At 40.4% G+C, this 25,544-nt stretch overlaps 3 protein-coding genes across 3 annotated transcripts; 2 read left to right on the plus strand and 1 right to left on the minus strand.

The window, feature by feature from the left end:
- Positions 1-2,092: 2,092 nt before the first annotated feature.
- Positions 2,093-13,510, minus strand: LOC116620087 (centromere protein C). Its single transcript, XM_032385627.2, has 16 exons — positions 13,294-13,510; positions 12,860-12,909; positions 12,344-12,426; positions 11,267-11,375; positions 10,016-10,098; positions 9,617-9,652; positions 8,627-8,891; positions 5,514-8,443; positions 5,185-5,385; positions 4,367-4,846; positions 4,023-4,103; positions 3,888-3,943; positions 3,537-3,621; positions 3,125-3,300; positions 2,653-2,743; positions 2,093-2,414 (listed from the first exon to the last, which is right to left on the minus strand). The coding sequence occupies exons 1-16, from the start codon at positions 13,321-13,323 to the stop codon at positions 2,344-2,346; spliced, it is 4,827 nt and encodes a 1,608-aa protein (XP_032241518.1). The 5' UTR covers positions 13,324-13,510; the 3' UTR covers positions 2,093-2,343.
- Positions 13,511-13,764: 254 nt separating this feature from the next.
- Positions 13,765-16,451, plus strand: LOC5515884 (steroid 5-alpha-reductase DET2). The gene is made up of 2 exons (XM_032385662.2): positions 13,765-13,857; positions 15,326-16,451. Exons 1-2 carry the CDS (start codon positions 13,777-13,779, stop codon positions 16,157-16,159), a joined length of 915 nt encoding a protein of 304 aa, XP_032241553.1. The 5' UTR covers positions 13,765-13,776; the 3' UTR covers positions 16,160-16,451.
- Positions 16,452-19,126: 2,675 nt separating this feature from the next.
- LOC5515883 lies at positions 19,127-20,630 on the plus strand. The gene has a single exon (XM_001636003.3). The coding sequence runs from the start codon at positions 19,524-19,526 to the stop codon at positions 20,457-20,459; it is 936 nt and encodes a 311-aa protein (XP_001636053.1). The 5' UTR covers positions 19,127-19,523; the 3' UTR covers positions 20,460-20,630.
- Positions 20,631-25,544: the final 4,914 nt, after the last annotated feature.

Raw genomic sequence — 25,544 nt, forward strand, 5'->3', positions numbered from 1 at the left:
AACTCCTAGATTCGCCCAGCGACCCATTTGACAAATATGTTGTTGAGAAAAAAACTGAATGAAAATAAAAGGATAGAAAATGAAAAGATCTATGTAATCCAGAAAAAAATCCGCCTCGCCCCCTGGTCCCCTTTAACCTGTTTCACCGTGTACATTTGAAATAGAGCCAAATGACACAACAATATTTTGCGAAATATCTTTCTTGTCTTCTTGACGACTTCAGCGAGCTTGTAACTAAAATGTAACGATGTTTTATTACACTCACCACTTATTTCATCACAAGTTGTACAAATTTAAAACGAGAAAAATCATGACAAATAAAATTTTATTAATTAAATTGAAACAAACACAACATCAGAAATAAATTCAAATTTCTTTCGTTATTCACTGCATATAACAGCTAATTTCACGCATCGCTAGTTGAAAATAATGGCAATAAAACATACATGGGTAGTTTTACTTTTTCATCGCCGGGCAATCTTTTACAACTTTTACTTAATCAATCCGCGTTCTTTTTTTGTCCCTAAATTTTGAGGTTTTCCATCGCTGATTGTGATACCCCACCCTCTTCTTATTTGATGACTCCATTCTCGCTCGCCGCCATTTTTTTCATCTCCCGAAGCTTTTTACCACCGGTAGCATTCTTTGCTTTCGCTTCTTTCATCCTCCCATACGGGGGGAAGGCAAGTGGCTGCCCTGGCGTGTACGACTGGACAGGCCCTCGATTGTAGTAATCGCTCTCGTAAACCACATCGAAGAGCACAATGTCCTTGCTGTCCGCGATGATTGGAATAATCCTGCCGATGCCGGGCGACACAGAGGTATAAACTCGGACAGCAGGAGGGCATGGAATGGACGTCGGATTGCCCGGACAGCCGTCGTCGCTGCTGGATTCGCCGCGTCTCGCCTTCAGCTTTGAAAACATCCTACTGAGACTCATGGTTGAATATAAGCGTTTATCCGTGAAAGGAGTAAAGAAATACCCTGTATTCACTATGGCAAGTGTTTCTCGATACAGGGCTAAAACATTGCGACCCAAAAATCCCTGGCATGTTTAAATAACCATTCCAACGTCAATTGCCCTTATATGCCAAGTATACCTGCTTTATATGGCAGTCTCTTTGATGGTACTTGCGCATTCATTACCATGGAAACCTCTACGTCAATTGCCCTTATATGGAATAAGACCCTGCCTTATATGGCAGTTTCAATGTTGGTACTCACCTGTTCTAAAAACAACGGCCTTGAGTCATAACATAGGCTCATAAGGTAGTCACTACAGTTTAAACGTTACAGACTCCAGTGTCCCTCAAGGTTCCATCCTCGGGTCGCTTTCCTTATGCAGGTGCGGCAAGCGGTGGGGATTTGACAAACCCACACTTAATATTGATGGTGCTTGAAGGTTCACCGTAAACATTTTGACAAAAAGTCCAGCCAATCAGGTTAGGGTGTTCCCATGCTCAACCGACAGACAGTCTGGCTACGGTCGACTACACGAGGTCGAATAAACAACGTCCGGCGTTTCTCATTGGCTGAACTTTTTTCAAAATGTTTGGTGTTCAAGCCGAATCTGATTGTTCAAAGTTGTTTAGCATGGCCCGCTTTCTGTTTCCTTACTGTAAAAGCACCAGGAAAGGCATAAGTAACCCAAGCACTCGGTTTGTATTCTAGTACGCAAGAGAATTTGTAGTGATGAAAAAATTCTCTTGCGTACTAGAATGCATACCGAGTGCTGGGGTTACCTGTGGGAAAGGCCAATAGAGACCCTGCAGCGGAGGCTATGCTGCTACTAATCGGCTTTCATTCGGGGTCATTCGGAAATGTCTTGTTTTGGAATTTTGGGAGTCCTGTGGCGTGCGCGAAGGCCGAAAGCCTATCATATTAGGGCTGTGTGGTATCATCTTCTCTTTGGACAAATCATAAAAAATCCTCGCCTCGATTGAGAATAGCGCGTAGTTAATGAATCTGTGTGTGTGTAGGGGGGGGGGGGGGGGTTGATTGTATGGTCTGATTGAATACGCGCTTTTTCCAAAAGACTTGATACATGAGACATAATATATCACGCCTGGTGCTCTACATCTTAAACTATGAATCTCTTACTACATTTTACTATTTGCATGGTATGTTATAAATGATCTACAATTCTTTTATGTTCCCTCTTGATTTGTATTTACAACTGTGTCCAAACATTTGGAAACAGATTTCCAGAAGACAACACTAAATGTCATAATGATAACGGGCACTTCCTGGCGTGCAAACTGATACAGGCAGTGTAGACCCTTGGACAGGGTGTATTTATAGCGTATCATTCAATCCCTCCAGATCAATAATCTCTTGCGTTTCTTATCCTTTCACTTGGACGAACCATAATTTCGCGTCGGAGTCTCGGAGGTTTTTAATACTGTAAGAATGACCTGAAACAGGGTAATAATTCCATTGTTTTGGAATTTATGTATCTGATCACATGCAATAGCTTTATTTTGGCATCGGCAGCAAATACCGGGCTTTTATTACGGACGTATTAGTCATCATATGTACACTATGCTTTAAGATTTACACTTAAAGCAACAGAAAACAGACAATCGTAGATTGTTCTCTTTGTTTATGCCCTGCCACGCGCATGCGTTATTCAGCGGTACCGCTGTATCTTACCTTGAGGAACAAAGAAAGTGGATCCAGAAGACAAGACTGCGCTGGTCTGGTGGATGGTCACTTCCACCGCGCCCTTCATCAAGAAAAACACCTGAAACAACAAGCACAACGGTCAAACAGCCACTATGAGTCGCTTAATATGTGAAAATAGCGTATTCTTTTAGAGCATTGGTTATTCTCGTGCAAACTGCGACGGAAACAGCCAGAGCTGCTGGTGCTGTATGTATGCCATGTTGGAATTGGATGTGAGGAAGTTTGCAAACGTTTCCTTCGTCTAGTGATCAGCCTTGACGTGAAAGCAACGGCTGGCCGATATTATTTTTTTGTGCACACTGCAGATATATCATAACTGTTGTAAATAGCGTCCCCCTAGTGAGTTCTTTTCCGAGACCCCAACTAATGGAAAAATATCAAAATACTTAAGAACCCCCCTGAAATTTAGTACAGTTATTTCTGCAAGGTGTTGTCTCACCATGGTATCTCCGCGAACACTTTGCTTCGTCTTCTCTGCCATCCCCCGCAACTCCAGCTGACCGGCGCCGAACACGTTATGTGACATGTACTTGTCAATGACGATAGGGTCATCGGGCGTGGCAGGTTGTCGCGCAGGGTTCACGAAGTTCAGCATGGCTGGCGTGTGCAAGAGCTCTGTCGTGATATGGAATCACCAATCAGAAAGCGCCAAAGGGCGTTCAAGCGAGCATTGACAGTATGTTCGCTGAGTACAAACACAATAAAAATTGGAAGAGTGCAAATATTTCGGTTCGACGGTGTAGGCTCGGTAGCCCTATCTGGTATATAAATGACGAGTGCACTCGCTATGTGTGTGCTAGTAAATCATTACGACGTGACTCTAGTGACGCCCTGTTATCGCAGTGTCTTACCCATCACAACCTCCTCGCCAGTCTCGGGGTTCACCACTGTAACCATCGGGTCGACCTCCTCCACCATGCCTTCAGGCACAACCTCCTAAAGGCGAGAAAAAAAGTGTCAAATTAACTGCTATTATTGCTTTTTTTGATATAGCCGACAGTCAGTTGCATCTCAACATCGCCAGTGAATTTTAGCTGGGACAAAGGCTAAGAAAATGCAACCGAAAACAAGATTTCATGCTAAGCATTCTACATTTTTCCTTGACTATAAGCACTCATTTCAAATTCTCGAACTAGTCACACTATTTTCAGGTTGCCTAGGATAAGCAATCTTTGAACGCCTAAAACCAACACCAAGCTCACCATAGAAGACTCGTCCATGGACTTGCTCCGGACGTTTGCTCCCGATGTCTTTGGTTCTATGGAAAACACAACAAGTCAGGACCACGCCCATACTATGACAGGCACTTATTTGTCACCATTATTGACAGTACTCACTTGGCCTTCTTCCTTTTGCAGACTTCTTTCGTTTTGGCACTTTGGGTGTGGGCTGCCTTTCGATACCATCAACATACCAGCCTTAGAAGTGAAAAGTTTCGCATTTTTACTAGTCCATAATTTCGCGACCACATATTTATTGTTTCCCAGATGTCTAGATGTCCGAGTTTAAATAACTGAAAATTAATGTCAAGGTAACTTGAAGTCTGTTTTAAATGGTGGGAAGAACTAGCTCTCAGGGCTCCACTTAATGTCGTCAGAATCCGATTTGATTTGCATTTTGCCCAGGTTTTTAATGCCTTAGAAAAAGTTGAAAGAATCACTTCTCTAGAAACCTTCTTTACCTGACTGTCTTCTCTCGTATCTGATCCTCTCGTTCTTCCAGTACTTTAGCGGCTGGACCTTGGTCCGCTTGCTACGACGCAGCCCTTCCTCAGCCTCCTGAAGCAGCTGCTTTCTCTTGGCACTACTGATAGTCACCTCACCCGACAGGCTGAGGTCTGTGTCGAGCCTCGAATCGCCTCCGCAGCTTGAGCCGGACGATGAAGGAAGGCTGAGCCTGGTGCTGCTCATGCCAGGCGTGAAGGTGTTGTCTTCAAGAAGGAAGGTGTTACTGCCGGCTGTGACGAAGGAGAGCCCGTTCAGGTTGAGTGATTCTTCCTCCGTGCTAATGCCACCTGGGGAGAGGTGGAAGGAGGGCGTGGCGGCGAAGCTGACGGCAGAGCTACGTCTGCCGTTAGTAGCTGATGGGATTCTGCTGTCCTCTGCCCGGGTTATTTTGGAAGTTTGTCTCTCTACAATGCTCACTCTCCTCTTTTTAGAATCTGGTGAAGATACGTACAACGATAATTATTTCAACCTCATTTAAGTACTAAGAACCCAGAAATACATCATAATAGCTATTTATAATAATGCCAACAATAATGATGGTTATGACGAAAATAAAAACGCCGTGATCTTATGGCGCTTTTAATAAGGGTGAACCTATTCACAGTTTATTGCGGAGCGCGGTTCACGCTAGCCCTCGTGAGGGGCTTTTCTTAAGATTGCGTTTTAAATTTAAACATTTTGCAACTTTGCAAGGAAATTCTCGACTGACTTCTTCACAGGACTTAACAGTCCTAGGGACGGTTTTAAAAACAAGATTGTTGGATATAAATACCTAATGGGGCAGATCCCGGAATGCTGTTTTTCAAGATGGATTTCCTGACGGCCGGAGTCGGTGGAATGGCCAGGGCTGGCGTCAAAATTGAGCTAGGAGACGCAACACTATGTCCCTCGCTGGAATGAGACATAACCTCCTCGTCCTCGTCTGGGACACCTACTTGTGCGGGTAGGTCCATCTCAGCTGCCGGTTCATCGGCTAAAGCATCATCAAGATTATATTAGGGCTACGAGTTGGAGGGAAATATTACAAGAGCCAGTAATGTTTTAAGAAATAATTGGGAAGATGGATATCTGCAAATATTAAAAGCACTTATTTTTACTTACTAAAAAAAGGGCTGTAAACAGCTGATGCATCCCTCTTTGACTTTTGCGTCTTTCTCCCCTCATTTTCTTTACCAACTGGAGTGCTAGATACAGCTTCCTTTCCTGCTAACGATTTGTTTTGACGATTCCTCGGGTCCCTCTCGCTTTCTGCTAAAGATTTCTTTGGTCGGGTCTTCGAGCTTCTCTTACTTTCTGCTTCTGATTCACTGCTGTGAGATTTGCCCGCACCTTCTGGGTCTTCATTGACTGTTGACGCTTTATCAGAAACACCTATTGAAGATTTATCTTTCTTGTCTTCTCTTTCACTTTCACTGGCGCTGTTAGCTTTACTAGAATCATGTCTCTGTTTGCGTTTTGGGCGCAATGCTTTCGGCACCACAAAGTTTCTCCGTTTCCTTGTTTTACGCTTTCTGCCATTGCCGTTTACGTTGCTGACGTCTGTCTCCGTGTCCTCCTGAGAAGAGCCGCCCGAGCCTCCAGCATCGGTTGTGCCTTTCGATGACTGCCTCCCCCTTTTAAGCACACTTTTATCTTCTTTGCTGGTCGAAGAAGATACATCTTCATCGGTGCTACTTTGTCCGAAAACCTTATCAGATTGTGCTTTTCGTGTTTTTGACTTATTTTGAGTTGTGTTAGATGATGAAGCAGCATCAGGAGATTCTTGGTCGGCGTCTGGATCTAAGGTGTCGGCATAACCCTGATCTGGTAACATAATCTCAAAGTCAACTGCATCGCCATAAGACGAGCCATTTCGCAGCGAAGCCCTAAAGTTGGCTCCCGTCTTCTTTTTAGTCGCCTTGGCACTTTTCTTAGTTTTCTCATTCAATGTATTTTCGGCCTCAATTGTGTCCTGCCCCATCACCGTTATCTTACTTTTATCAAGCCTCCCTCCTTGGGCAACGCTCACATCTTTGTCATCTATGGACGGTACTACCGAGAAAGGTAGTTTAGCAGCGGTGCCCAGTGTGCTATTGTAGGGCTCGCCTTCCTCCTCGCCAATTAACGCCTCTTCACGTTGACAGTCTTCACTTGCCAAAGGATTGGTACCATCGTTTTCTTCTACATGGCTTAGTGTCAAGCCCTTAGAACGCCTGCTTCTTGTGTGATTCATACTTTTCTCCTTAACTTTATCTTTACTACTGTAATTTTCAACGTTACCGCTCTTGTTCTCAACGCCATGGTCAACAGCCGTGGTTGAAATGGAATTTGGGTTGCCATCTTCTACTACAGAGTCATCAGCGTCCTTTTCGCTAGGTGCTTGATTGTGAGATCTCCTGCCTTTTGCATCTTCACGAGCACTCCTACCAGCGGTTGTTTCATCGTTGTCACTTCCATATCGTGATTGGTTAGTCTTGGACTTCCGAGACTGATTAAGAGGTGTCGTCGATTTATTTCGCTTCTTTCCTTCTTTATTATCTATGGGGATTTGCGAGGTTGTGTTGCTCATTTCGGATGTCGCCACATCGTCAATATCAGTTTCATGGCCCTGGACGAATTCCTCGTCTTCAATATCCTCTTCAACTCGTCTTCCGTGTGACCTGCCGGATTGACTTTTCCTTCCCTTACCTATAGCAGCTCCAGTAGTAGAATTCAGGGCACTATTATCCGATACTTCAGCCCTATTATCGACCTTTGTATTGCGGGTGGATTTTCTTTTCTGCTGTGTATTTGTATCAGAATCTACAGTGTCATTATGACCCTTTGTCCGGCGTGAAGACCGGGTTTCTTGTTTATCTATATCAGGAACTGTCGTGTCATCTTTGGTGTTCTTGTTATTGCGTGTAGGCCTTTTTGCTTGTTGTGAATCTGTATCAGAGACTACACGGTCATTGTCGGCCTTGGTACCGCGAGTAGACTTCCTTGTAACTTTTCCAGCCTTGTCAGAAAGTACAGTTTCATCTTTGAATTTGTTATTGCGGGTAGATCTTCTTGTCCTTGTTTCAGGTTCAGTGGTATCAGTTTCAGAAACCGCAGAAACATTTTGTGACTTGTTACCTCGAATGGACTTTCTTGATGTGTTGCTCTCATTAACCTCGCTCTTTGACTTCTTGATTCCAGACTTCCTACCTTTCTTCCCGCCTTCCAGTTGGCTTTTCTCAACCTTCGTGTTGTGCGATGACTCGAAATCTGTTGACATATCTTTGTGACGAGTTCCTTCTAACACAATGCTCTCGTCGATCATGAAGCTCCCGGCATCGGGGGTATCCCCCAAAGTCACGGATTTGCTTTTATTTTTGGTGCTTCCAAGACTAACAAATGTACTCTCTTCCACGTCGAAAGCAGACACATCTTTGCTGCTTTCTGTGAAGGTGACACTTTGTTTGGATTTTCTCCCCTTTCCTTTTATCTTTGCTGCTGCCATTTCTATCTCGTATTCCTCATCTTTAGCGATAACGATTTCATCATCTGCGTCGCTTTCATCTTCTACTGGGTATGTTGATGTTTTCGATGATGCCATTGCTGAGCCAGCAATAGGTAAAGTTTCAGCCACGTCAACGTCTATTATATCGCTTTCCTGGTCGCTGTTCTGAGATACCTCCAAGACATCTATATCAATTGTTTCACCGACCTTAACGTCCTCACCACCAGGCTGTGTTGCAAAATCATTCTCACAATGTGATGCATCATGATGTGTTGCATCTATTTCAACATCAACATCTTCTTCGCTCGGATTTTCCACGACTTCAGCAACATCGATGTCGACAGTTTTATCTTTGCTGTGCTGTTGTGTGACTTCCGTCACGTCAATATCAGTAGTGTCGTCTTCACTGCGACATTGGGTAACGTCCGTCACGTCAACATAAGAGGTGCTATCTTTTTTATGTTGCGTGACCTCTGTTACATTGAACGCAGCATTGCCTTTATCGTTACTTTGAGGACCATTTCCTTCATCTTTAATTCCTGTGTCCTCAAGAAACTTTGAGTTCTCACTAAATAGAAAAAAATTAGTGTGAGTGCAAATTAGGTTAAAATCCATTCATGGATTGAGCTCGTTTTGATATACAATAGGGGACTTGCGCTAAGAAATCACGTGACCTTTTTAGGTAGCAAATTCAAACCCAAATAGTTACGTGATCTCTTAGTGCAAGTCCCCTATTTACATCGTTACACACCTTAGTGTCTGCTGGTTGGATAGTTCATTGCTTGGGGTGTCAGTGGAGCCAAACAACCTGCGCTTAGAACCATGCACCTGCGGGGTGGGCTCCTTGGCGGCACCAGATTTGACAGCAGTGCCTGTTAGGTTAGGGGATTCTGCCTGTGTCTGTGCTAAAGGAGTCACCTCATCTGCCTGTGATGGGGCGTTGTTTTCAGCAGCATCAAGGTTTTCGTCTTCTTGGCTGGGTGTTTCTAGGGAGCTTAGTGTGTTTCTATGCTTCCCTGTGATTGGTGTTTCAACAGAAAAGAATGCAATTATATAAAAATGTGGATCTTCTTATACAAGACCTGGAATGCCTCTGACTCTCTGACTGAAATTCCTGTTCAATGAATCAATCATTTAAATAAAAGAGCTAATTTTCAATAGAAACATAAAGCAATTTTTCTAATCTGAAAGTTGTATTTTTAATCGTTTATATATGGATATGATGTGGTGAATTGCAACCATACGATGTGTGGGAAAAGTATGTGAGTAAACATGATTGTTTTTTTCTGAATAACCTGTAAATTCTGCTTGACTAGAAAATGAACCCTAACACGTACAATGCTCATAACTCTCTAAAATGGAAGGAGAGGCATTTGTTTGCTACATTCTTATTACATAAACAAGGAGAACCTATCTAAATTCCCTGAACTGTGATTTGCGCTCTTATATTTGTGACACATTCTCTTTGTTTACTCAGAAAACACAGTATGTGGGAGGTGCTGCAAAATTGGAGCTTCTTAGTGTATAACAACCCTAGGCCTACAAACCAATGGCATTGCGCAAGGGCAGGTTTCAGCTACAGTATTGTACAGATGTAGACACAGGTGATACAATGTTCTACAGTACATACACCAATTCTTAAATGTTGGCATGTCTACATGCTATCCCTTCCAGATAAGCATTTATAACTGTATGAGTAGTTTGCTTTTGCGAAACTACTGGAAGTGGATTAAGATCCTACCTTTCACAGAAAATGAGCTTCCTCCACTTGAAATAACTATAGGAAATAAAAAAGGTATAAACAATAGACTACTGTTTATATAGTGTAGTACTTTAATTGTCATCACCAGAGGGTTTATTGTGTCCCTAGTGATTCTTTAACATCCCTTCAAATCAAGTTAGTGTAGTGCACCTTGAAGAGACCAGAGCCCCACTTTAGTTTCCTTATACAAGGAGACTGAAAACCGCACAAATTTAAACCACAGCATGATCTTGGAAGGTCCCCAGGTAGAGCCAGGATTTGAATGCTGGATACAGTAGTGAGAGGCCGACATGGTAACACACACTAGGGCACCCGTGGTTCCACATCTGACATGCTTAAAGATAAGCCTTCACAAATTCAAAATGTATCATTTCTTACCTGATTCTGAAAAGAAGTCATCAACATTTGCGAAGCCATCCTTGTTAACTCTGGCATTGATAGTAATGAGAGCACCAGTTCTCCTGGAAATATTGAGTAAACGTTTACCATCTTGTTGGTGTCTGTGTTCTGAACAGGGCCAAAAGGGGTGGGCCACTATGCCTTCAGCTTGTTTTGCACGGCAAACAGTAACAGTATTGTATAAATCATAAAAAATCAACTGAACAATCAACATAATGAGGTGCCTGTCTTAAAGTCCCAGTAGCATCAAACTCTTAATTTCCGGGTTTATACCAGTATATCAGTAGTTTAGGTCTTGAAAACAAACCATACCAAGTTTTATTGCCATATGACGGGTTTTCATGGGGTTTTGCCGGTAAATAATATGGCATTTTCAAGCCATAAAGAGAAAAGTGACCCCACTTTTTTAAAGCGCCAGGCATTCCTCGTTGGTTCAGGAATCCTGAAGGGCACATTTTCTATTATTTTAGGTTTTTAGGTTTTACCCTGTTACCAAAGCAATATCATTATTTTTCTTATTCAATATGATCATCTGTATAATTGTAAGTCACTATGCTCAACACTGTAAAAAACGACCCCCTTCGCTGTAGTTTCCTGTTTGCCTCAATGGCCCAACGGATAGCGCGTCTGAATTCGAATACAATTCTTTTTTGTTTTTCGTTTTCTTTATTTTATTTTTCCTTTTTCTTTTCCAGTCCTTTTCTTTCACAACGAAGGAATGTTCGAATAATTTTTAATTGCCAACATCCCCTAAAAAGCCTTTATTTAGAAAAATTTCTTGCACATTTTAGCTTGATGCAAGCGCTTGCTGTTCTCACTGCGCACAGGCTCGTTTTATGGGGTCAACTTGTGATAAGAAAGATCTAGTTTTAAACGTTTGTATCTTTTTAAGATTTTTTCTGATATCATATGTCAACTCTTGACCTATTCTTCATCTCAGGATAAGTAAATATTAAAAACAAGTTACTTGAATTTGATGCTAGGGGCACTTAAAATACTATACTCTTTTACTCTACCTAATATACTATGGAATACATAGGTGATTAACCCTAGGCTAGGCTAGTTATAAATGTAAGCTTCAGTTTATGCCAACATTTTCTTTTTAATATCTCAGATAATAAAAAGTAAAAATATTAGCATTTTAGCTCTGGAGGGGAGGGGGGAGGGGTTACTAGAGAATGGGGCGTAATAGAGCATTTATGGTAGTTAAATATGTAATACAGTACATACCTGCCAATGTATTGCCCCTTCTGTATCTGTGATTTATTCCCAGCAGATGGCATCTCATCACATGGGTTAGGTGGTACATTTTCTGGTTCTTCATAGTCTTCCAGAGCCTCTAAACAGTAAAATATCAATATTAAATATTAAAACTATAACACCAACATTCTCTCTACATATGTGCAATAAGTACTATAAGGTCTAATTCATATTTTGCACTCATGCCATGCTAAATCTAATTCTTTGAATAGGCCATTCGTGCACTCACCATGGGAACGTACCTCAACTACCGGCATGCAGCAGGAGCTTTGTTTAATGTAAGCTTAAAAAAGCAAGCGCTGCATTCTGGTAGTTGAGGTAGGTTTCTATGGTTATCCTCGTAAAAACTAAAAGCTAGAATGGCCTATTTTGTAGCCATCAATAGTTTAAATCAATTAAGTTAAGCACCAGAAAGCTCAGCATGGTACTGAGAATTGCTGCACCAGTTGTACTGTATGGCAAAAGCCCAACACCGATTTGAGGTATTAATGTGCTGAATCAAATGCCTTATTCATTTTGATCTTGTGCAACAGAAACTCCAAATCGAATAAACTACGACTTCTCTATTAAGTGTGACTCATTTAGTTCAAAGTCTGAATCAAAAAGGAGCCTGATGTATTTGTGTCAATACAAATAGATAAATAGACTCAGCACTGCAACATATCAATCAAGCCTAACTGACGAAAAAATCATAGTCAACCCAGCAACTCTGAAAACCAAAACCCTCTTTTTATTACCCCCCCCCCCCCCCCCCACACACACACACAAACACAACTTCTTATATATGTATCAAGGTCCTGAAGGGGGGTTTGATCCCATTTTCCAGGCCACTTTTGTTTTTCAACCATTTCTTGCTGGTAGCTAAATTATGCCAATTATGTTCCTATTTCTGTTCCTGAAAGTAAAAATCTAGTTACTTGTGACACAACAACCGCAAACTTAATCCCAGTTCCTGTTTCACCCCCTACAGGAACCTAATACATTATACAGCAAACGTTGACTGAGGTACAATTTACAGAAATACAAGATCAAAACAAAATTACAAACCTGAATCTGTAAAATAGTCATCAATATTATCAAAACCATCAGGATTTTTGGAAGCCTTTACCCTGAACACTTGTCCAGTTCGTCTACCAACATATAATACAATGTTAATAATAAACATCATTAGATTTCATCACTATTAGGCACTCCTGAAATAGAGTTCACAAACAGTTTAACAAACAGATTTCATTTTTGCATGCGTCTGTCCTCTAATAGATGCACATATGACGTTACAGCATGTCATGAACAAAAAGTATGCAACGAGACGTAGTTCAGATCCATTTTTTTTATACAAATATAAAAAAAATGTTTTCTTATGTTACAATCTAGTTTTGGGGAGCGTGCGTGCATGCTGACGCCAAGCATGTGTGTGTCCTCTTATAACACATGGTCCCTAGACCAATCATAGCACAAGATTTATGAGTGTTGTTGTAGAAATTTGCTTAGATGGAGGCATTCTACCATCAACTTGATCTTATGACTATTAAGTATAATAATAAATATTGACAATATGTTTACCTCCCCACAAAAACTTTCTCATTGTGTGTATTCGTCAGGGTTGTTTTAGTCTGCAAAAGATGACAAGAAAGATTAAAATACAGTATGTGAAGAGAGAAAGTCAGGAGACTCATTACAAGTCATTGCTCAGAACAGTATATGTTAGAATAAAACCCATTTAACTTAAAGCATTTTTCAATTGTTTGATCGGTACATAAACTTAAATTATTCGAATTCTGAGTTCAGATGACAATAAAATAATCACAAATCGAAATCAACCTTTAGTTTATGATGTTTAACAGCCATACTGGCTACATTCATCTAAAGACACTTCTCAGATGATACCAAGGTAGATGTTATGGTATAAATACAGAGCCAATACTATCCATCACCAGGATTGGTAGTTCGAGAGAAAAAATTGGAAGATAGAAACTGTTGTTGATCATTTTACTCACTTGACTTCGTAGAAGCCTACTCGCCGCCATCTTGGAACTTTACGTAATATAACCACCCAAAAATGTGTAAGAAATGAAAAAGTCGTATTCTTTTACTACATGGAACACTTCTTATTACGTATTTTTAAGGGTAATACTGATAAAATGTAGCTTTTATGCTAATTTGTATTCGGATTTGCAACCGTTTCGATTTTCCCGCTTGAAGGCCTTCCCGCCATGCCATGCGGTACAAGCAATAATAACACAGGAAACCCATCAGCAGACCCGTAGCCTTACCGAAAAAAAGATGGGCATCGAAAAAGACAATTAATAAATACTTATACTGAAATTGTTATAATAAATACTTATACTGGACTGGTTAAGAAGGGAAAATACATGGATCAAATAACAATACACCAAAACCATAGTAAATTATGTACAACATCACAAATACCCAAGACGACGGGTTTCCTGTGTTACCCACAATGCCCAAGTAAGTGAGAGATGGCGGACGAGACAGGGCAAGGAGGGTACTGCGATATTCGAAATCAGCAGCATTGTGACAAATCCAGAGGCTATTTTTCGGTGAGTCTCTTATGTGATTTATAATATCTTAGATTTGCATTAAAAATCTCCTCTGCTTGAAGTGCAAAGATTTGAATGTGGAGGATTGCAGGAGTGTTCAAGGGCACCCAACGACCATTTTCGGTCGAATATCTGTTCGGAAGCAAGGTCACCTACGGATTTCGGGGTCGGCCTAGAAATGTTTACTTTTTTCGGAATTTGTATTTCTAGATCACCTTTGTTTCTTGGGAAGAGAGCTGAATCACCTATGTTTTTTTGAATTGCTTTTTACCACCATCACCTTTTTCGGGGGATTTTTACGTCCGACAGGCTTTAAAACTAGACCATGCGTGCAGGGTTGACTGGGATACCTGTGGATTGCATGTGCATTTGCAATTTGTTTTGGTCCCCTTTTTTCTACCATTCAAAAACACATTTAATTATGATAAAAACTGATGTAAAATGCCATATTAAGTTAAATCACTATTTGTAATACTTTACATTATATCCTTGAGAATTTTCATTAAAAAACATTCCCTAGCCATCCAAATAACAATAACCCATTCATGTTTAGATGCTGAAAAGACCATGACAGCCACCCAAGGCTAAATGCACCTATTATTGGGGATATGTAGGGGATATTAGGGGGATGGGGGTAGACTTTGCCCCTGGGACTGGGCAAATTTGATTTTGCAATACAAGTTTTGGTTGGGGAAACTGTAATGGCTTTCTGTTCGTGTTTCTTCTTTCTGCCAAATAAGCAACATTTGGGATCCTCTTTTTTCTTTCCGATCTTTAATTTCTTAATTGAAAAAATCAACGTAACTGAGATTAATCCTGAATGCACGTAAATTATTCCAGTTCCTGAGTGAATTGCTGTAAATTTATAAACTACGTTGGCTTTGTTAACATTGTCTCTCATATGATTCATCCCCGATTAGCTACACCTCTTGCAGGTCAATGCAAACCAGGGGGATTGCAACTCATGAAAGATCCCAACTAAGGGACATTTGAACTGAAAAAAATCCCCACCCGAAGGAAAAATCTTAAAGATTAATTTTTCAATATTTTAATCCCTGTTGCATCCCTGAGGGTCGGCCCCTCAGGGTAGCTTATGATAGATAAATTACAGAGCATGTATTACCAAGCAGAGGCAATATAGAGCATAATGAAGGGGGGGGGGGGGGATACAAAAGATCTATTAAAAAAATGAAGAGGATGTCTCACCTAAGAAAAGTTTCTCTTAGGAATGTAGTGGCATGATTATGAAAAGGTCTGGATAAGGATTTAACCGGTGGATAAGACTTATCCAGGCTTTGTGCAACCGGCCCCTCGTGAGTGTAATATTTGAAGCATATCCAATAGTGTCTCAACTCATCATGCAGATCAGCAAATAAGGAGTTTGATCCAAGTGTGAACCACCTGAGAATTCGCTTACAGTCCTACATTCTGTCGCTAGAGTTCACTTATCAAACCATTCTATTACCAGGTTTTCTTTTCACTCATTGAGAGGCCAAGAATGTTTGCCCCACTGCCATGGACTGCATTTCCTGATGATCAGACACATTTCTGGGTCCATTACAGCTTATGCTGCATAGGTCTTCTACTTGCACTGGTAACTATGGCAACCCAGTTGGTCAAGCCTGCGCCCTATGGTCGGCATGGAAACGGAGGTGGAAACTGGGGCCCAATGGTCCACCAGCGTGTCGCTCACACCTTATCTGATGCACCTCCTGGAGTTGTGTTCTTCTCACTTGTCTTCTTTTTGTATGGAACACAAAGAGGATATGTTAACATTGTGTTTTTCACTTTCTGGCTTTGCCACTATGTGCACCGAGGCTTCATCCATCCATGGGTCATGAAGTATAGTTCTCCCAAGACACCCGTTGGTATTTCCCTGGCTGGCGTTTTCCCTAATCTTTTCTACAGCTACCTGAATGCAGATTGGCTCGGTTCTGCAAATTATGTAGGCGATTATTACATGGATCCTAGATTTATTTTAGGGGCAGCTTTATTCTTGCTTGGGTTTTGCATTAATAGATATGCTGACATCAAACTGCGTATGCTACGTCCTGATGAAAGCTCTGGGTATGCTGTGCCTAAGGGTGGTCCATTTGAACTTGTGTCATGTCCTAACTATTTTGGGGAGATGCTAGAGTGGTTTGGATGGGCCCTATGCACTTGGTCTGCTGCAGGTCTTGTGTGGTTTCTGTTTGGTTGTGGTACTTTCATTCCACGTGCAATGCATAATCACAAATGGTACAAAGACAGATTTCCTGATTATCCCCAAAAAAGGAGAGCACTTATTCCTTTCCTTTATTGATGTTCTATTAGGGACTCTAGACCTCCAGGTGCATGTCCAGGATTTGCTTTAGGGAGAGGACAGTCAGAGTTATCGTAAAAAGGATTCTATCTGACATCTTTACTAAGAAATTACTCATCTTTTGGCACCCTGCACCCCCACCCCCACCCCCGTGAGCTTTACCCCTGGTATCTATTCAAATTAATGATTATATATAGTGATTATACATAGGTTGATATCTTTGTCAGAGTTTTCAGGTTTAAATTAAAAAGTCTGTAACATTTCAATGAAATATAAATGATTAGGACTTCTATTTTGTGTAAATTTTTGTTGTCAGCATCGGACCTTAACATGCCTTCTCAGAAAAGTCTTAATTTCTTGTTTACGTAGATTTCAATGTTTGTCGTGCTGATTTTCAAACAAAATCATACTCAGTAGTAGAGATTAAAAAAATGATTTTGATGTTTTCATGTGGATTTGCCTCGATTTTGAATGTTTATCTCAATGTTCTGCCTTGAGAATTGAATAAGAGCACTATTTGACAATCAACCGTGACTATTTCACTGATGGTTGTGTGCAATAAATTTTTAAATAGTGAAACGAAGGCAAGACAGTCAGCTGATATTGTTGTTCCTGTCCAAAATGATATACCCGTCTAAAGTTATCGAATGATTCATGACCAAAAACGTTTACGTCTCTCGCTAAAGTCATAGAAGGCTTGAAACTCAAGTCAGGTAAGTTTAACTGTCAGTGGCAAATCAACAAAGCATGCACCATGCATCTAATACTATAATTTATTTTATACATACTGAGAAATACTCACTGAAAACATATTTAGTACATTTTCGTTCGTTCACTGGTCTCAGAACTCAGAGGCGCGAACGATGTTTTTTCACCGTGAAAAAATGTCGTTCGCGGTTCTGATTGGACGAACGCTATTTTTTCACTGCACTTGAATGGCTTCCCAACTCATCAACAAGTGCATAAAAATCGTACAAGCATTTTCCATTTAGTAATTTATTTATTTCATAGATGTCCAGTTTTTATAGATTAAAAAAGTGCACTACTTGTGTAACATAAGCCACAGTTTCGTGACATTAGCGAGACAGATTCATTTCAATGAAAGTTTCCGTCTGTCTTCAACTGAACCGTCGAACAGCACAAACCTCGGAGCCTCTGCAGGCAAGTCTAATAAAATGTTATGTAACAGGCCCGTAGCCATCTTGTAAAATTATTAATAGGGTACTTTTTAATATATAGCCGATAATAATAAAACTAATTATTATAAAAAGATTTTTATAGTCAGTTTAAAGAGATATTGATGTGCACGATATATCTCCAGCCAAACGTTATATAATTTTGTTTGCTCTGAGCGGACCTTCAAGCTACGGGCCTGTGTAATAAGCTTATTATAAATTTCTCAGCATGTATTTAATCAACAAAATGCAGTATGGAAAGTGCTTTGTACAATTTTTATTCACTCGTTTTGTATAAAAGAAACTCAAAAAAACTCGTTCGTTTTTTGATACTGCACAACTCGGAAATAAAAACCGTACGCGCGCACTTTCCATGTAGTATTCTCTATATAGTATATATATATATATACATATTATGTCCTAGATCTGCTGATTTCTGTAAGGGCTTTGATCTCGTTGACTACCACGCCCAGCTGTACTGGGTTATTACCAGTCAAGTAGATTTGCTCGAATCACACACACGGTTTTTCCTGTAACACTAACGGAAATTTGAATTTTCTACAGATCTTTGAAAATTTTCCTGGCCACGCGAAAGGAGATTGAATCGAGTGAATAATAAGTTTTGGCGGGAAAACTTTAAACAACGTATTTTCCTTAAATCCTTTAAAATTTAGAGATAGCAATACCACAAAATATTGGCGAATTGTTTTCTATTGCAATGCTACCAACAATGAAGCGAAGAATAATTTAAAGTCGAGAATTGTATGGAAAAAAGAAAATATCGTTTTGTTATAGGTTTCAAAAATAGCGCGCGCTCGTGAGTGTCGCCATTCTTGATTGCGAATGCAGCGCGCGCGCACAATGCAAAAACAAAAACAAAGACTAAAAAATATCTGCTAAATTTTTCAGATTTGTTTCCTGAAATTAAATAATTATTTTTCTACCAGGTGGAGATATAAAGATGGCGGTAAAAGTTGCAACGTTCTTCAGCAATAACTAAGAAGACATGAAGACGTGAACCGGTTTAGCGCGCGCGATCTACGTCACAAATGACTGGACCCGGGCCTTTCAGTTCACGGCCTTTTTTTCCGGAGGTTGACCAAAATACCTCAATATTACAGATTTGAGTTATTCGCGCGAACGCATGTTTTATAGGGTACATACGAACCACATAACATTTGGAAGATGAAAATATAAAAGAATTGACAAAGTGCTATCAACTCTGAAAGTTTATATGGACTTTGGGGGGGGGGGGGGTGGGGTGAATAGGTTCGCGGATCAGCGGATTCGGCCCCGAAATGCTCACTGATTACGGATTTTGATGATTATTTCAGCGGGTTGGCGGATTTTGGAAATACGGCGGATCACGGATCTGTTGACAATTTGGGCACGGATTTCGGATTTTGACTGCTTTGACGGTCGAATTTCGGATTTTAAATGGTTTTCAATCGATGCTATTGTTTATCTGTCAAACCATGCGGATCTAAAAATATTTGCGGATCCACGGATTTGCCCCGAAAATGTTGCGGATCGGCGGATTTACATACCCCTATTCACCCCCCTTTAAGGAATCCGTGTGGGATACCCTGGAAAACAAAGGCTAGAGTTTTTCGAAGGGAGCGAGAAAATTTTGCAGACATGTGTAGTTCCAGAAAATATCCCTCCCCCCACCCTCCTCCCCCTCCCATTGAGGGGATTGGAAATTCCAGGGGGTCGGGGTTCAAACGCACAGGACTAATGCTATTTTAAAATATGTATGCAGCCGGGTGATGGTGTCGTGTTGTGACCTGCATGCTACTGTATTTTTCAGCACGCGCACGCTAATGCATAAATTTGTAAGTTTAGTTTGTGATAAAGCAAACATCACGGTTTAAACGTCACGTAACTTCTCTGGCTTCATTTATTTTCATTTTTTGTTATTTGTGTTTGAGGATTGGGATTTTTGGATTTTTAAGCTTTCGTGATTCTGGAAAGATCCGAGAATTGTCTACAAGTGGAACATTTCATTATTCTACTCGCTAGTTGATTGGCTGGGAAGTCACACCAAAAAGAATATAATTTCAAGTCTTTGGAAAACTCATAACAGAACTTATAACTCATAAAATAGACCGCGGTAAAGAAAGCGATTTGCTTTCGCCTTACACTTAATTCACTGTTGTTTGCTAGCGACGATTTCACGTCAAGAAGGAATGATGGTTTCAGGCTTGCTTCATCTCTGCGTCTTCGCCGTTGGAATCATACTCAACTTATTCCTCCTTGCTCGATGTTTTTGTAAACGTTGGTCCTCAGTCCCCAGTCCTATGATGTATCTCATTGCCGTCCAGGGAATATTTTCAGTCATATGCATCTTCTTAAACTTTTTCATTATTCTTACTACAATGACACGATTCGGAAGTGCTCTTTCGTGTAGCGTGTTACCGACCCTCATCGTCGTACTTGTCTCAATGGCCGTGTTCAACTTCACTGCTCTCGTGATCGTCAAACACCTTGAAGTTGTGCATGGCAGGAAAATTACTAAAAAGGCTGTGGTACTCTCGCTTCTCGGAGTTATTGCCTGCACAACCACGATTTTATCGCCGGCACTTGTTTATCCAATTGACTCAGGTGTTCCCATCTTTGTGTGCGAGGGTTGTCTTTGCAACGAAGGTTTATTGCCACGAGAAATCGACACATTCCTCATTAATGTCACGTCATATGCCCCGTGGTTTCTTTTACTACAGTTCATTATTCCGGCCGCAATCCTGGTCAACCGACTGATAATGATTCTGATCGACAACGTTCGCAAAGAGGTGGCCGCAAAACCGTTGATCATATCTCATCGCTACTGTTATTCGACCGATGCAGTTGTCCACACCATCACTATTGTCTCTGTCGTATTTACTTCATTTGCCATCTTTTCGAAACAGAATGTAAAGGATCCTATGGAATCACTAAATAGCCTGTTTCATGTGATGGAACTGTTTTCTGTCGTTGTTTTATGTTTCCCCGTTTACCTGTTCGATCTTCTTGAACTGGAATACGAGGACGCCATTGGTCTCTATTCTGGAATGACGGACGACAAATCGCTTCTAATTGTTGACGCAGAAAACAGCTACAATGGCGACGAAACCCTTCTTAAGATCTAAAGAGAAAATTTGCAAAAAAGACCAATGACTAATAATCGGGAGCATAGCTTAAGATGAATAGATGTTTGTTGTACAGACCTATCGAAGCGTGATACAGTTTGCAAAACAAATACACATAAAATATGCAAAACAGACACGAATCACGAAAACACTCTCACCACCCTGTTCCAATGGTTGTCTATTTCGTGACTCCACAACATTTTTTATTATGAGATGACGAATGTCCATATCAAACATAATCCCCACGGATAGTGTCCTTCGTATGCATTGCCTTATATGGGCATTGATGCCCATATTTAGAAGAGCCAAAGTTTTCCCGCTCCCTGATCTCCAGAAAACATGGTGAAAAATGCTGATTTCTGTAAATTTGAGACTCGAGGCAAAAATGTGTCAAAAAAACTTTATCGCTTGGTCAAATCTTTATCACACAAATCTTGAAAAGCCCTTAGACCCAGGCCTCCAAGAGATTGTCCGAGCGAGTTTTAAGGTCACCCAAATATTGATATGTGGTGTATTTGAGTACATACCACGGAAAACTATTGGCAATTAGTTTTCTGCAACAATGAAAACAGTTTTTGAAAATCAAAACAGCGGTGCGTGACCGGTGTTTGCAGCGCGCATAGATTAGCGAAAATTGGAAACTTTAGCTTCAAAACAGTCTTCGTTACATTTAGTGTCCCATTGTAAGGATGGAAAATACATTTACTAAAAAGGTTGAGAACCAAACTTGAACCTGCAAGGATTGTGTGAATCACGAATCACGTGGTATGTCCTCTGATGGTATCCGGTCACTCAATACCCCTGATAGCCCGGTAACTCTGCCCCAAATCGAATTCTTAAATTCTTATAACGGATTTTTCGGCAAGCGGCAAGCATATGAAAAATAAAAGCTCACATATAGGGGAATCTGACATAATCTTATGATCGAGCAAAAGCACCGTCATATTTCAGGGGACTTGATGCGCTTGTTAAGGAGCGAGCTAAAACCGGCATATTAGTCCAGTCAATCTATGAAATTTTTATGGCCCAGGTGGAACTTATTGCAATAGAATTATTCTCAGCGGATTTTGAACAAGTGATACAACCTAGTTAACATACTAAAAGTCCCCAAAAATCCCTTTGGTGGAACATCCTGAAATTTGTGATTTTTCCATTTCGGAAAAAAATCACAGGGTACCCGCGTCGTTAAAACGGAAAAAAATTAAAATACACTTCTCAATCAGTACATTTAAAAGGCCATTGGTCAAAGTTGATTAAATACCCAGTTTGGATATTGAAAGAAAGCAAATTATCTGTTTCCAATATTTCTGTATTCCATAAACCACAGGGTAACCGCGCCGAAAACCCTGAAAAAAATGAAAATACAAGTCTGAATCAGAAAATCAGGACAAAAATGATTAAAGACACAATTTTAGTATCGAAATAAAGCAACTTGTCCATGTTTTATTTCTATTTCAAATATTTTCTCCACAAATGTATTTCATCTGCATTCTTCGCACTTTCGTCAGTGACTGAAATTTGTCTAGAAAACAAACTTATATATGACATCAGCTCAGTAGGTAGCCTATTCAATACATGTATACAGCGGTAATCAGGTACACTATTGTAATTTCTTGAAGTTTTACACCAGCCTAGAGAAAGCTAGTTACACTTCTAATGAAACTAAACGTCTAGCTCTAGCTCGATTAGTCCAGAATTGTGACAAGTCTGACCTTTACACTCTCCAAACGTCGCACTACAGTCTAGACCATTATTCTTGCAGGTTCATCTTCTGGTGCTGCAATCCGATTAGCATTTGTATCGCATTATATTTATCAGCGATCCTTGGGGATGGTCCAGAGCGGACAGACTTGCCTCCAACACACGGATCGCTGCTAGAAATGGTGCGGTGAATGCACAAATTAAATTGCATTTGCTTTCTTTAGGCTGGTGTAAAACCTAAAAAATGTTACTGATTACTAGAATAGTCTTCAATAGCTCTATTAGACAACAAAGGTGACCAATGGGGTCATACGTAAACGGGCACGGAGCCCATGCAGGACGTACCCCTAAATAAACAAATTGAAAATAGAATAATATAACAACTAACTGTGGTGGCAGCCATAGTTCCGTGCGATGGACCATGTACAGGAAAAGTCTACGTTGAAAACATGGGCAAGTAGGGTCTGATAATGGTTTTTCAGGAAATATTTATAAACGCGAGTAGGACAGAGAACTTATTGAACTGAGTTTAAGTTACATACTAGATCCCTATGGCTTTTAAAAAACGATTGAAATAAGATGATTGAAACGTAGTTGTTCTGAGAGCCGGAAATAAAGTTAAGCTTGGGTTCAGGTTACGAGTACGATTATGATTTACAAAAGTGACAAAAGCTTGAACATTCAGGTAGGTCATTTCGAAGTTACACTAGTTAGGTACACTAAAAAAAGATTAGGTCTTTCACCTCTCAAAAGTAGTAGATCGAGTTTCAGAAGTCGCTTTCTATAGCTCAAGTCCCCGATCTTGGGTCTTAGAATTCAACTGGTGGCTCGCCTTTTAACTCTTTCTAGGAGGATATTTTAAGTCTTACGCTGCCGGGGGACCAGACTTCAGTGGCGAAACATAGCTGCGACTTGACAGGGACAGGTATAGAGTACACCTGACCCTGTATCTGTAATTAGGACACGTCCTCTTGAGCAGACCAAGCATTCAGTTGGCCTTGGACACCACAAATAGAATGTGGGTGTGCCTTGGACACCACAAATAGAATGTGGGTGTGATCATATCCTATGTGAGATTGCTCGATATTGTGCCCCCGAGATCTTTTTCAATGTTGATGTGCTGAAGACTGGTGGCGCCAAGCTGATAGTCAACCAGTGTGGGCGATTTCTTAAGTGAGACTTTCAAGACCTAATTAACACTTGGTAGCGTTGAAGTTTACATTTGTTTCGTCGCTCCACTTGTTAGACTTGTCAGGTCATCCTGAAGAGCTTCAGCACAGTCCATTATCGAAGAGATTCTTCAGTATAGCTTTGTGTCGTCTGAGTATATAGCGGTGTGCCTTTGTCTGTGGATAGAAGGGGGATATTAGGCTTCCTTGAGGGACCCTGGAAGTCACTGGGAGGTGACAAGAGGCCATGTCAACCCTAGCTACTGAGTTGCTGTCACATGTAAGTTTGTTTTCTATACTAATTTCAGTCACTGACGCCAGAATGCAGAAATACATTTGTGGAGAAAATATTTAAAATAGAAATAAAACATGGACAAGTTGCTTTATTTCGATACTAGAATTTGTGTCTTTAGTAATTTTTGTCCAATGACCTTTGAAATTTTCTGATTCATAATTTTCAATTTGTTTAGTGTTTTCGACGCGGGCACCCTGTGATTTTTGGAATACGGAAATATTGGAAAAGATCTTAAACAGGGGCAATTTGCTTTGTTTTGATATCCAAACTGGGTAGTTAATCAACTTTGGCCAATGGTCTTTCAAATGTACTGATTGAGACGTGTATTTTTTAGTTTCCGGGTTTTTCAGCGACGCGGGTTCCCTGTGGTTTTGCTCCGAAATGGAAAATCATAAATTTCAGGATGTTCCACGGGAACTTTGGGGACTTTTAGTATGTTAAATAGGTTGTATCACTTGTTCAAAATCCGTTGAGAGAAATTCTATTGCAATAAGTTCCACCTGAAACCACAGATAAACTGGACTATATTTCAGAAGACATGTTTGATGCGCTTGTTTATGAGCGAGCATATTTCATGGAACAACTAGAATGAACCTGATTCTTGGGTGAACCCGAACCCGATTATTCTGCACGCGTACGACAATAACTCTCACAGTTCAACCCCGATTGCCACGATCTTTATGTCAAATTAAAGCTCAGTATATAGGGGAATCTTTTTTGTGGGATCTGTTTGATGCGCTTGTTTATGAGCGAGCGTAAACTGACATATTGAAGTCGCCGCCGACATAAACATGCCGTTGTTTTACAAAAACACTAGAACAACGACAGTCAATGAAACAACTTTCGTCTTTATTGCTCGTTGAATTACGTATCCCAACATAACACACATGAAATCAATCCCTTAACTATAACGAAAAAGTATTTCGTATTTATTTCTGTCACGATCTTCATCGTTTAGTACGGGCTTATGATACTTCTTGTTTGTTTAGCGAGAAAGTCTTCCCGTATCCAATGATTTACCATGACTAACAACTAACCAGAAAGCGAGATTACGCGCAAGTGTTTTAGAATATCGTTTTAAAAATAGACTATGTAGAATTTATAAAAACTTTGGTAAAACTTGAAAAAATATGTTTGCTCTATATTGTCTCTATGAATCTATCGTATTAATATACTAGTATAATTACTGGTATTATTGAATTTCTACAAAACGTCCTTGAAAAAGTCCTTGAATTTGATTTGTGGGATGCAGCCGGCTCGATCTCTTTCCCAGAGCCCTTCTTATTTCTGCGCATGCGGCGCTTTGTGTCGTGTTTCGTGTCATAGCAACCTGCATGACATTATTCAGAGCACCGCACACGCTAATGCATAAATTTCAAGTTTGTAAATATAGTTATTATTAAAACAAACATCACGGTTTGGACGTCACGTTTTCTGGCTTCACTTATTTTAAATTCTTGTTATTTGAGTTTGAAAATCGGGATATGGATTTTGAAGCAACTTTGTGATTCTGAAGCGATCCGAGAATCGTCTACTAAGGTGGAATATTTTATTATTCTACTCGCTAGTTGATTGGCTGGGAAGTCACACCAAAAAGAATATAATTTCAAGTCTTTGGAAAACTCATAACAGAACTCATAACCCATAAAATAGACCGCGGTAAAGAAAGCGATTTGCTTTTGCCTTACACTTAATTCACTGTTGTTTGCTGGCGACGATTTCACGTCAAGAAGGAATGATGGTTTCAGGCTTGCTTCATCTCTGCGTCTTCGGCGTTGGAATCATACTCAACTTATTCCTCCTTGCTCGATGTTTTTGTAAACGTTGGTCCTCAGTCCTCAGTCCTATGATGTATCTCATTGCCGTCCAGGGAGTATTGTCAGTCATATGCATCTTCTTAAACTTTTTCATTATTCTTGC

Source organism: Nematostella vectensis, chromosome 1 (assembly GCF_932526225.1).
Source record: "Nematostella vectensis chromosome 1, jaNemVect1.1, whole genome shotgun sequence".
Lineage (NCBI taxonomy): Eukaryota > Metazoa > Cnidaria > Anthozoa > Actiniaria > Edwardsiidae > Nematostella > Nematostella vectensis.